This window comes from Protomyctophum bolini (assembly GCF_963924005.1).
Source record: "Protomyctophum bolini genome assembly, chromosome: 3".
In the NCBI taxonomy this organism is placed as follows: domain Eukaryota; kingdom Metazoa; phylum Chordata; class Actinopteri; order Myctophiformes; family Myctophidae; genus Protomyctophum; species Protomyctophum bolini.
The window spans coordinates 7,100,412-7,113,964 of record NC_137864.1 but is presented as its reverse complement, the minus strand read 5'-3'; the positions used below and the strand labels follow the sequence as shown (position 1 = coordinate 7,113,964).

General features: G+C 42.3%; 1 protein-coding gene across 2 annotated transcripts in view; it reads right to left on the bottom strand.

Moving 5' to 3' along the window:
• LOC308312811 (uncharacterized protein) overlaps positions 1-13,343 on the bottom strand; it is a 34,673-nt gene extending 21,330 nt beyond the window's left edge. For both annotated transcript variants that reach the window (XM_080759535.1, XM_080759536.1), the window contains exons 1-2: positions 13,311-13,343; positions 13,078-13,278 (exon numbers count right to left, since the gene is read on the bottom strand). In XM_080759535.1, the coding sequence (XP_080615661.1) occupies positions 13,078-13,123 (46 nt within the window). In that variant the 5' untranslated portion in view covers positions 13,124-13,278; positions 13,311-13,343. The remainder of the gene's footprint in view (positions 1-13,077; positions 13,279-13,310) is intronic.
• Positions 13,344-13,553: the final 210 nt, after the last annotated feature.

The following is a 13,553-nucleotide window of genomic DNA, read 5'->3' as shown; positions in this document are numbered from 1 at the left end:
AGAACACAGTTTTGCCGGCCACTGCTACAGAGCTGACCATGAGGTTATATCTTCCCTTCTACTATGGAATCCTGCCTCAAAGCAGACCAGAGGTAGAAATTAGAAAACTGTCGTTCCCTGATGTCATCGCTAGGGACACATGCATCAGTAATCAGGAACTGGTGATGGCAATGAAGGACCGGAAAGTCTGGCGTGGCATTGTGAAATCTATGACCTCGACCGCGGTCGAGAAATGATGATGATGATGTGTGTGAATGGGTGAATATAAATAATGCACAATCTAAGTAAAGTGTGATGGATAAGTTTGGTTGAATGCCAGCATAATTGGGGGCTGGACCATAGTTAAGATGGCAGAGGGGGGGGGGGGTAATTCAATTGCTTATAATTATAGTACAGTCATTTTGAAGGAAGTCTTGTGTACCTGTAGTTCATTAACAATTTGAATATAATTGATGTGAGTGTCTCTAAACTGTCTGTATTTATTTCATGTTTATTTATGAATTTGAATTATCCATTATTCTACTCCTTGACAAGACACAAGACATGGTGGAGTCCAAACTAATTGCCTGCAGCTGAGTATAAAAGGTTGCCAGTAACAGACAGATTCAGTTGGTGGTAGTCAAGCAAGGCAAGGCAAGGCAGACAACGTCACCTGTGTTGGAGCTACACCTGTTTGGTTGAACCAACTTCAGGCCTCTGTACTAATTCCAACCACAAGTCTGGCATTCTCAGGAGATTGGAGGTTCCTGGCTTCCTGCCTAGTATAGACTGTATAATGAAAGCTGCTCTCTAATGATGTTGTGATTGTGTGGGTGGGTGCATTTTTTCTATGGGTGGGTGAATGGGTATGTGGACTCCCAGTGTCTGTCACATATTATTATCCATGCCGACATGCAGATGTAATCCATTCCTGTGTCAGTTATTGTTTGGATGATGACCCATAGTGAAACCTTACGAACACACCCTCTCTTTCACATGATGTCAACAATGCTTTATGATGTGTCAGACCTGTACCTTCTAAAGCAGTGGTTCTCAAACTTTCAAATTCCAATCAACTCTGTTGACATGGCAATAAAGTCTTGAATCTTTTTGAGCCAAGGGCCGTGGACCAACCCGTTTCAGAGCAGACATTTTGACTTACTTTCTTACTTGAGAGGTACACTCAGTTGAAGGCAATTTTTTTTAAATTATGGGTTTGTTTTCATGTAGGTGTTTCTGTGTGGAAGTGGGAAGTTAACTAGAAGCTGTCCATGCTGGCACACAGAAAGACCTACATTATATACATCGTCTCTGTCGGGGGGGGAAACCTCAAATGTTCCAAAACTGTTACTATTCAGGATTAAAATTCAAAAGCATCAAAAGTAGCCGTCAGATCGACAAGCTCAAAACGAGAATGGCTGTTATTTGGCAAAATAAATAACCCCAATTAGACACTAGCTGAAGAGAGAAGAGCTGAAGACTCCTGAACAGAAGCTGACAGAAACACAATCCTGCACGTAAGAACTTGTTGGACTGTGTAAAATGTAAAATGCTGTCCTTTTTTCTTGGTTGTAACTTGTAAGTGACTAGAACACACATTGTGTAACCACACTTCCCAAGGGCCGGCTCCGGCCTCAATCTATCCCACCACGTCCTCAAAGGGAAAACAAAACGACATGGAAAATTATAGTTCAAGCCAATAAGACAGGAGGTCGATTCTACAAATCAGTAGTTTCGCACACTTTCGAGACAGAAATAGTAGATGTACATATACGCTTGCAGCATGGCATGAAGTGACGTGCTGTCACTTCAAGTCACTTCAAGCCTCAAGTCCATATTCATAACAAATATGCAAAACCTGTACAGTACAGCTGTAAAACAAAAAAAGGGTCAGGCATGTTGTAACAGAATAGTTCTGTGTTGTGAAGCAATTAAGGCCCCAGGCCTTCAGGGGCGGTATTTGATTTACATTTATACTACGTATTTATTTGACATATATTTACATATTTACATTATATTCCTGTATTTCATATTTACATTTATTTGTCATATCCTTGCTTCACAACACAATAATTGTACATATAGCCTATTTATTTTACAGTAAGCTAATTCCCAGGCTTTAATGCTGCGTTGGTTCAGGTTCAGGTTCATTTATTTGTTTGTCCCCGAAGGGCGATTTGGTTTACAGCAAAGCATAACAGGCAGACACATGAATCACATAAAACACAGTAAAGAGAACATGGTACACATAGAAAATAAAAACAACAGTTCAAGGTTTCAGTGTAGCAATGGAAATTCATAACGGCGACAAAGTTACAAAGTTACCTCCTCCTATCGTCATTTAAGGCCTGGATAGACACAGGCACGAAGGAGAATTTATACCTGTTATACTTTTGGCCCCTGGAACCTTTAGGCGAAGGCCGGAAGGAAGCAGCCTGTACTCAGAGCTGAGGGGATGGGAGTTGTCCGAACAAATGGACTTGGCTTTCTTAAGCACCTGGTTTTCTACTCCTGTAGCTATAAAGATACAGGCTACCTCTTTTTTTGTCTCCACCAGGCCGACGGCTTGGGGAGAGTATGTTTTGCACCTTCCGTCCGTCCGTCCATGTGTCCGTCTGTGAACGGAGCTATCTCTGGCACCGTTTGCTTGATCGCAGCCACTCTGCCCCAAACCTTTCACACGGGCCTGTTATAGCGCCACCAGGAGGCCGCTTTATTCAAAACACCAGTACACCTACAGATTTTGTCCAAACTTCACGCAAATTGGTACACAGTCTCTATAGCCATTAAATTAAACGTGTCTTTCAGAGTGCTCAGTTTCAAACAAAATACCGCGAATCATGAACACATTTCCATGAAATGTTGCACGCACATTCCCACCCACTAGGCCGAGGAAGAAATGCCACTTGAACATTTTTCAAATCAGCCTCATGGTGGAGCTATAACAGGCCGAGTCACATATTTAAATATAACTGCACCGATATGTGTAAAACGTTGTATGCACACTCCCTACAGGTCAAGGTCCAACTCAACAACGACTTTAGACTAATCAGCGCCGAGTAATTGTGATAATTTGAACGTTTCTCGAGGAGAACGGAGGCGAACTAGCTCCCACACAGCACGCCACTAGCCTTGCTACATGTTGGGTTGTGAACCGCAATTATTGCGGAGGCCCCTGGTATGACAGGAATCTTTTCTTTATTACTTAAACCCTATATGGTTGACCGGAGTCCCTCAGGGATCTATACTAGTGTATTTTCCTGTTTTCTGGAGGAAAGCTTTCGCTGAAAATAGCCGATTGACAAGCTTGATAAGAGTAGTTTGAATCCTTCCCTGTGCCCAGATAGACAGTTTAGAAAGGTGAGAGGGATGGCAGACGTAAAGGAGCGAAGCAATTTGATCCTATAGGCTATTCACACACACACACACACACACACACACACACACACACACACACACACACACACACACACACACACACACACACACACACACACACACACACACACACACACACACACACACACACACACACACACACACACAGATCTACCGTTGGGCTAGGGTGGGCTGGAGCCCACAATGTCACACAATCCTGCATCCTGCAACAGTAATGGACAGAGCTCAGTGGCTGTGTGTAGGGGGGGGGGGGGGGGGGGGGGGGGTTGGTGTGTTTAGCAAATATAAATAGCAATGAGGTAACACTGACACACAAGCAGTGGTGGACTGCAGTAAGCACTCAGACAACCCCAGTACTCGAGTCAACTCACTTGAGTCAACTCACCTACAAGCGAACGTTGCTCAGTCACATTTGTACTGCATGGAGCCTGGAGTACTTGCCTTTAAAAAATAAGGTCCACCATGAATCATGATGCTAACCTTTAACCTCACCAAAAACTATGCCTAAACTTAACCTTAACCTAAACCCTAACCTTTAACCCTGGGCCAAACACTGGTAAAATAGAGAGTCTGGGTAAATGCAGCTGACGTTAATACAGTTAATTGTTAATGTTTCCTGGGGTGTTTGTGTGCTAGATAGCTTAAGCTTAAGCTAAGAGTACATATTATACTGTAACTGGAGCTGCTCAAGAAATGATACAGTAATAACAACTAAACTAAAACATGGGTAAATAAAATGTATAGCGACATTAACATTTTAAGAATTTTACCTTTGGTTGAGTTTACAAAAGTAGTGTGTTTTGATGTAGTGTGTGAGGTACATTACAGCACGGTCCACTCATTCATTTAGAGGTGTGCGTGCGTGCGTGCGTGCATGGCTTGTTGTTGTGAGCTGGGTATTACTATTTTGGGTGTGCACTGTGCAACACCGGCGTGCAGCTAAGTATAGCAGCGGAGCCTTAAACAGGTGTGTGTTCCCTGCTAGCGTCTGTACAAACAGCCTGATAGGATATCTGTACAACAGAGGTCCATTTCACACGCACGCACACACACGCACGCACGCACGCACGCACGCATCTCGAAAATAATTCTGCCTGCATGTGCATTGTCCAAATAAATTGTCTTTCTTTCTTTCTTTCTTTCTTTCTTTCTTTCCACTTTCCAGATTGTCAAGTGGGAAAGGTTTGGAAATGCTTTAGAATCTGATTATCAATCATTGTCAAATCGTCTCCGTCAGGTGGACGCCGATGTCCAAAACTGTTACTTTTCAGAATTCAAATTCAAAAGTATAGCAGATCTACAAAACGCTCAAAACGTGTCGATTCGCGCCGCATTTCCAGCCGCATTTTGAGCCATGTTTCGAGCTTGTGGATCTTTCTGGACTCTAACCTACGAAGCGCTTTAACCCATTCTGACCGGGCACCCATTTTGGTGTTGGCATCATGTTATGCTTTAGCTATTGAAAAATAGCAGATCTACAAGCTCATAGCGCGCCACCGAGTGGCGCGCTACGAGCTTGTAGGTCTGCTATTTTTGAAAAATCAAAGAACGACTGACATTTTTTAGAATCTGATCTCAGGTCAGAATGGGTTAATCAGAACAGTGTGTGTCCAGTGGAAACCTCGTATGAATCTGATCTCAGGTCAGAATGGGTTAAGGCTATATTGTAGCCTATAGGTCCCCCAGACCGCTATACACCAGTCGCCCGGGGCCGGATCTGCTACTTTTGATGCTTTTGTTTGACGCTGTAGTATGATCAAGTAGTAGGGCATTCATTTACGGGAAAAAAAAAAACACAAAAAAATGTGAATATGGAGATAAGAGCTTTCTGCCTGATAGCAATGATATGCAGGCCTACGTGTGGGGAGAGTGTTGGGTTGCTTGCGTTAAGTCACACAGCTCCCTATGAGAGCGTTTCAGTGATCGTGGCGTGGCCACTCGCCATGGATAACGGGGAGGATCAGCCGAAAAACGGCTCGAAGGCCTCGATTTTTTCCCCCCTGGAATGCAGGAGGATGTCAGACAGATGAGAAAAGCTACAGTGGAGGAGAGAGGGAGCCACGGTTTCGAAAATAGACTCTTCTGACAGAGTTCTGGAATGAGTGGAAAGGGGATCTGCTCGGCATTAAGGCCACAACAACGCCTCCCCTCACAGTGGAGCATATAGAGCTCCGAAACAGACGGAGGCAGGGAGGGAGGGAGGGAGCAGAAGGCCCGTCGAGCGTGCAGTGTTTTTTTTACTGTAAATAGTTTGAGACATGCTTCTTCAGAGAGGAGAAGTGCTATACAAGTGGAATCTTTTTTTGTGCGTCTGTTTCTGTGCGTGTGTGCGTGCGTGCGTGTGTGTGCGTGCGTGCGTGGGTGCCCATGTGTCTGTGTCCAAATATGCTCATGCCTGTCCCTCACCTCAAAAGCCATGAAACGAGCTGCCCATTCAGACTCTCGTCAATCAACATGAGTATGTGCCTGTGGTGAGAGAATCATGTCATGTGAAATGACAGTTCCCGAATCCTGACGAGGATTTATTATTATAATAACTCACCTCAGAGATTGATGCCCCATGTGGTTAAGCAGTGTTAATTTCATAGACTAAAGCTATGGTGAAAAAAATGTTGACTACCTTTCTTCCATGACAAATAAAAACTAAGCTATGATGACTAAAACTAAGACTAAATGTTATAGGGAGGGACAGGATAAGAGAGCTGTGGAACTAATTACTAAAAGACATTTCATGTTTGGTTGCGCTTCACAGCATTGTGAGCTTGTAGAATGTTCAGAGTGCAACCACGTGTACAATCAGTTCTTATGTGTGGCCACTGGCCATCAAGGTCTGTCAAAATACATTAGTAAACTAAAATCTTAAGATATTTAGTCGACTAAAACTAGACCAAATCTGAAACATTTCAGATGACAAAACATAACGTAAATGGAATATATTTATTCAAAAGACTATGACTAAAAAAAAACTAAATCCAAAATGTGCTGGCAAAATGAACAGTAGGTGGTAAAAAAAAAGCCATGTGGTGCAGCCAAGGGTTTGTGTTGTTGTCAGTGTGTGTGTAATAATAAATGACTGACTGCTCGGCGTCTGCCATGTGTCACAGATGTCAGGGCGGGTGGATGTCACGTGACACAGAATCTCAAAGAAAGGCAGACAGGGCAGGCAGAGGGGCCTGCATCTTGGCACAGTGCATGGCTCTGCAGCCATAAGGGCCACGGGCAGAACAGCCACTTCCTCCAGACAATCTGGTTTCTGAACCAACCAACAGACCAGGAAGAACAGTATAGAGTAATAACTTGCTTTGGAAATTACAGTCGCTGTCGGGCAAGAAACAGCTATGGAGATATGATAAGAGATAAATAATAATAAATAAATAAATACTACTTCATCATACAAGAGAGTGTCACACAAAAATATAGGAGCCATTAAACTACTTAAACAAGGCCCAAAAGCAACGAAGTGCTAATCTGTCGATCTAATGTGCTAATCTGCCTGTGGAGTTTGTGGATCTGCTACATTTGCTACTTTTGTGTGAGGTTGTAGTATGATCAAGTAAGGGGCGTTAACTTACGACAAAACACAGAAAGTTAGAACATGGAGATAAGATGGTTTATGCCCGAACACCGACAAATCCAACGATATATAAACAAGCTCACGGATATACTCGCTATTCATCATACGATGATGAAGGACATTGGGCTATCTGTGGTTCATTTGACAGCATGTGTACTGTATATATTCTTCACGTGTTGCTACAGAAGACTACAATGCAACGCAATGAGAAACAGATTGCGTTTTACTGTGTGACACGGAATGTCCCCGACGTGCTGTATCGGATTCCCAAGGCCATGGGAGAAGCTGTGTGCGTTCACAGCACTGATAAAAAGAAATGTGGAAAACAAGAAAATAAAAGGAAAAATACAAACAATTAACATGTGGGCGGGAGAGGAGAAGGAAAAGAGAGACAGACTCAAGCTGGGAAATATGGCATCCAATCGTTCTCCCACATTCCCTCACGATCTCCAACTTTATATTGTGTGCACGGCTGCACGCAAACACACACACACACACACACACACACACACACACACACACACACTGAACTATTCATGAGACAGTTATTGGATTTTCCAGCACAAGGCCTTTGTTCTGTACTGTACCTATATACAGTACAACAATAAGAGGAAGATTCAAAGGCTACGTCTCACTCTATTACACCTCATTTGACCTCTTTCAAAACACACAAAATAAACATGTACACAATCAACAAAACTCCTGTAGAGAATCGTATCGTATGTTCGTATCGTGTTTGCTATAGTTTGGAATTTGAATCAGCTGGAAAGCAACAGTTTTGGACAGAGACAGAGACAATATGCAAATATACTGTGATAAATAGCGCAAATGGATATCAGCACCTCCTGCAACTATATGGATATATTACCTAAACCAGTTGTTCCCAAAGTGAGATCCCACCAACCAAAATGTTGATTGTTAGGAATCAAATGGAGTCCATTTGTCCCATTTGATCAAGGCCATTAAGGGTCATTTAATGGACCCTTAATGGCCTGTAATTCTGAGAGTTATGATGGCTGGCCCACAGCCTAATAATGCACATCAAACTAGGGGATCCTTGACATTAAAAGGTTTGGGAACATCTGACCGTATGTCTTGTCAGTGGTTTTCAACCCTGTTCATATCAAGGCCCATTATTTATTGGGTATTTGAGCCACACAGACCACCATTTTGATGAGATGTAGCCTCTCAGATCCAAAACTAATGAATATGTTGTTGTCGTTGGACAAGATCTTGTCCTCAATACCATTCTGTATTGATGTTGGCACCATTAGGAGAGACAACAGGCAAACGTTGAATTGTGTAGACTTCTTGTAAATTAACTTAAAGGGATATTTCACTTTAAAAATGTGAACACCCAGACCGGTTTTAAGTTACTTGTTTCAGTATTTAGATATTTGATATTCATTTTGTTGCCCCACTCCTCCTTTTTTCTGGTGACTGATATTGTCCTTCTAATACGTGAGGGGGCCCTGGGTTTTTGATTTACTTTTTAATTTAATTTTATTTCTTTTTAAATATTGTTTGGACTATTTAGTCTCTTTGGTCCTGCAGCAGCTTCTCCTTCCTCCTCATTATTTTTCAAAAACAATATTTAAAAATAAATGAAAACAGTAAATGAAAAACCACGGCCCCTCACGTATTAGAAGGACAAAATCAATCATCAGAAAAAAGGACGTAGTGTTTTTGATAATAATAATAATACGTTTTATTTATAATGCACTTTACATTCCACGGAATCTCAAAGTGCTGTAACTTAAAAACTGTCTGGGTGTTCACATACTGTAAGACTGAGTAAACGATGAAATGACCAAAAGCTTTTTTTAAAGTGAAATATCCCTTTAATTAAGCAATGCAGATGTGTAACAATAATGTAACTCTTGAGAACATAAAATGAAACGGGTCCATTTGGTTTCATTTTACACTCAAGAGTTAAAGATCATAAGGGCCCATTTGGTTAGCAACTCTCCATCTATTAGCTGGGGACCACCTGGAACCCCCTCAAGGCCCACTGGTGGTCCCCGGACCACTGGTTGAAAACCACTGCCGTATGTTCATAGTTACCAGTCTACGTTTATAGATACAATCTGTGGAAATTATTATTACTTAAACTCAAGCAGTGAGTCTTACGTTTAGTTCCGCAAGCTGTGATTGTGACACGGCATTTATAAAGTATCGACACATTAAACCCTTAGTGAGGAATGCATCTTCCCACCACCATAGCTACTTCCCTACGGCACACACACTCACGCACGCACGCACGCACGCACGCAGTCACACACACACACACACACACACACACACACACACACACACACACACACACACACACACACACACACACACACACACACACACACACACACACACACACCACACACACACACACACACACACACACACACACACACACACACACACACACTCCTTTCTTTCTCTTCTTGTCCTTTTAATCTATCTAGTCTAGTCTCTAATTGAATCAGTTCAAGGGACAGGAAACTAAAATGATGATAATAACAGCTTTCAATTCACGCTAATTATCGTCTTGCCCTTCTTTCACACTGCATAATGGTGAGACAGCGCACACCTGCAGAAATAAACACTCAGTAAAATCCTCAGAGACACACACACACACACACACACACACACACACACACACACCTCTGTCTCTCATACACACAGACGCTTGCGGCTTGCTGCTATAGGGCTGTCACGAGTATGAAATTTTACAGACAATTAATTGTCACACGAATATTGCGATATTGCAATATTTCATTGTGTTTTTGTAGTTGAACACTGGAACATAATGAATGTTTTGGCTTTTAGGCTTTTAAGTTGCACAGGGTATATATATAACAAATAAATAACTTAATTTATAGGCTACCAAAGAAATGACTGACATATTTAATTGCGACTGTAGGTCGCTGTTACTATGAAAACCTGCATTTCCGTGTGTCACGTCACGCCTCCATATATGGTCACGCCTTGTGACACGCTCCATCTATGGCCATTCCATATGTTGATCTGACCCCCCATGCCAAAGTGCCAGTGCTCGCCCAGCAGTCTGCCGTCACCCAGGCGAATTAATGCCCTCAGGCGTCTTAATGGTATTTAAAAAAACTAAAACTAAACATTAATACTGGAAATAACCACATGTTGTAGATATGCTACATGCTTGTCGATCTGCTTTTTTAATTTGAATCCTGAAAAGTAACAGTTTTTTATGGACATAATTATGAGGTTTTCACCTGACAGAGACACTATAGTAGTGATTTCTCAAAGAGGTCCTTGACAGACTTCTAGGGGGTCCCCCCAGCTAAATTAGTGACAGTTTGCAACTAAATGGACCTTTAAAGCTCTGTAACTCAGAGAGTGTATAGGGGTGGAAGACAGGCAGGTGTTCTCTCGCTATCTAAGACCTTGAGCTCCTACTCTATGAAACCTGTTTATCTCTGTTCCAAAGGGAGACTGTCTGTCTCTCTCCAGGTGTTTGTTTTGTTTGTTTTTTCACTTTTGAATTATCTAAATGTCCTACTTAGTGCAACGTTCAAGCATGTTGTGGCCTGAAACTAAATTATTACTACTAAAGTATTTCTATGCTCACAATGTAGAATTTGATAACTCATGCCAATCTCTCCTTTTCATAGAGCATAGGCCGTTGACTGCAGTCAGTAGGTGCAGTTTTCTTTACTTTTATAGTAATAGAAATGAATATATATTTATTATTGTATTGTATTGTAAGTACAGTCTGTCAAAAAGTTCCAGTTCTTAAATTAGCCAATTATTATGTCTTCAAACAAAGTTCTTTAGGCCAAGGACAACCTATAAATGAGAGACAGATGAAGCAGGGACCCTCACTACATAGGCCTATGTATTAAAGATTAAACATTTTCTATAGATTTCGTATAGTTTCAAAGACGTGTTTGGCATTACAGTCATCAGTGTTGATGTGTGCGATGTTACTGTGTATTTTAAAACATTTAACCACTTAAGCCGTCAATACTTGACCTTTCACTCTGTACCCTGCCCTTTTTCCTTCTAGTCTACACCAAACCTCTTTGTCGAAAATAGCCAATCTACTAGCTGACAATGCCTTGCAGAGCTATATTTGGCTAACGTTCCCCTCAGAATAGGGAAGCTATAGGGTCCAAGTATGGTAACTGTAGAAAAGTTATCCTATATCACACACAGATTTGACAGTCCCACTGTAGTAACTCTGAGGACCCCCTAGGGGTTGAAGACCCCTGACTTAGAAAAACACAGTCCCGAAGCCAAACTGACTTGCGCCATCCCCTGCACTATATGCATGCACACGCAGAAAAACATACATGAAAACATGCGAGTGATTTCTTCTTCTAGGTCAAACTGGGATCATGTTGGGATCACTGGGTGCACCAAATGGCCATGCTTCCATTGGAATGGCACAGCTCACATGAGGTCACCTCTCGCCCCCATGCATGTCTGAAGAATGTGTCAACAACATAAGCAAGTGTTAAAAGGGTTCATAAATACATCATGGCAATTTTGACTAAAATGTCCATCACAACCACACCCCTGGCCAACCTGTAGGCGGCGCTATAGTGCAGAAACAAGGGAAGGACACACAACACAACCCCCCAGGCCAACTTGTGTTGTTCTGCCTGAGGAGAGGCACCATGCAGTCGAAACACACTCGGCCTCTGTGGTGGTGGTGGTGGTGGTGGTGGTGGTGGTGACACAGGCCCGGATTTATACCGCTGGGCTAGAGTGGACTGCATCAATTTTACAATTTACAATTTAGGAATTTAGCAGACGCTCTTAATCCAAAGCGATTTACATTAAGCAAGAACAAAAAGCATGGCAATACATCACATACGTATACATAGTTATCATGAAACATGCGTAAGCTAAGAACGTAACAGTGGAATATCTATATAATGAAACTATATAAACTGCCGGTATACATATATATGCTATACTACGCTAAAACATACTATAAAGTGCTATGGCTACATACAATGCAATTCTAGTGCTGTCTACATTACATGCTATAAGTCTGTATCAAATGCTATCTAAGTCTACAAAAAGTGGGTAGGGTAAGTGCTACAGGCCATGATGGAGTCTGAAAAGGTGGGTTTTCAGACTACTGCGGAAGATTGGGAGTGAGGTTGCAGTTCTGATTGTAATGGCTGGGGAAGTGCATTCCATAGTGTTGGATCCCGAGGGGAGGGGGGGAACAGGCAAAAAAATATATAAAATAAAACATTGAGAGCTTCTGCTCTGCTGTCTGCACTCAGTGGCTGCTGTGTTGTGGGGTAGCTGCGGAAACCCACCATGGACAGCGACTAGTCTGTCTGTCTGTCTGTCTGTCTGTCTGTCTTTCTGTCTGTCTGCATGCCTCTCTCTCTTTTGGGGGGGCTGGTTACCCCCAAAATGGCACAAGAATTTAACCAAAATGCCCTTTTTTTTCTTTTTCTAATCGCACGCCCAAGGGGGGCCCTGACTACCCCAGCTGCCCAGGGACCTATACTACCACTGTAAATCCGGCCCTAAATTACTCCAACAACACCCAACACACTTTTGGTTTATGTAAAGTGGAACTAATTAATTAACATATACTACTGGGGAACTGATTTGCATAATATTATGATATATTTGTAACACTGTAATAATGACATAATCAATGCAAAGTCGAGTGCTAACTGGCACTGCTATTTTCCCCCAAAGAAATTAAAGCAAAGTAGCCCGCGGATGTTTGCAACAGTGCACTTCTCTCTTCTCTCCACTCTCAGCAATGTCTGGACACAATTATGCAACTGTTGACATATGCCGCTGCGTGTCTCTATATAGAGCTCAGCTGCGGCCGCGGTAACTGTGTTCAACTACAGGTTTTCTCTGAAACTGATATATCAAGCAAATGCAGAGTCAATGGTTGGAAAGGAATAAAAAGCGCTCACACCAGATCACAACCGCATTCTTAAGCTATTCATCATAATCACTGATAATAAACGATCCGCAGCTGTTTTAAACTCCTGTGTCAGTGTCAGTCATTGCATAGCCTATTGCATATCGTTTGCGAAAGAAATATGAGTTGCAGCCTAAAAGTTGTAAGCACCAAAACGAGTGACAGCTTTTGCTCCACTTACCGCCACCTATGCCCAACAGACGACAGATATCTCTGGTGAACTTCATCTGTTTATTCGACCATCCGGCATTCCAAAGTTGGACTGCTAGCTGTTGTAGTCAAGTCAACTCAACAACAGCACAAGCTGCACAGGACAGGGCAGTCTCCTTTAAAAGTCAGCGAGCCCACAAGGACATCCCATACGACTTCTCTCTACTCCAACCTTAGAGTGTATAATAACTCTATGACTCCAACCTGTACCGGTATTTTTGGGTTGATCTCTCTGCGCTGTTGAGTTGAAGGCAACATTGTAACGACGAGTCGAGTCTCACGCTCTCTTAAAGGGCCAGGGTGGGATGATGGGGAATTGGAAATTGGAATAACCTGCAAGCAAGCATCGTCCCAATTGAAATGTATTGTAATTTGTAAAAGCAACTAATTGTACTTAAAGTACTGGTGAAATGGGACATTGTGCATAAAGCATGCATAATGAGCACT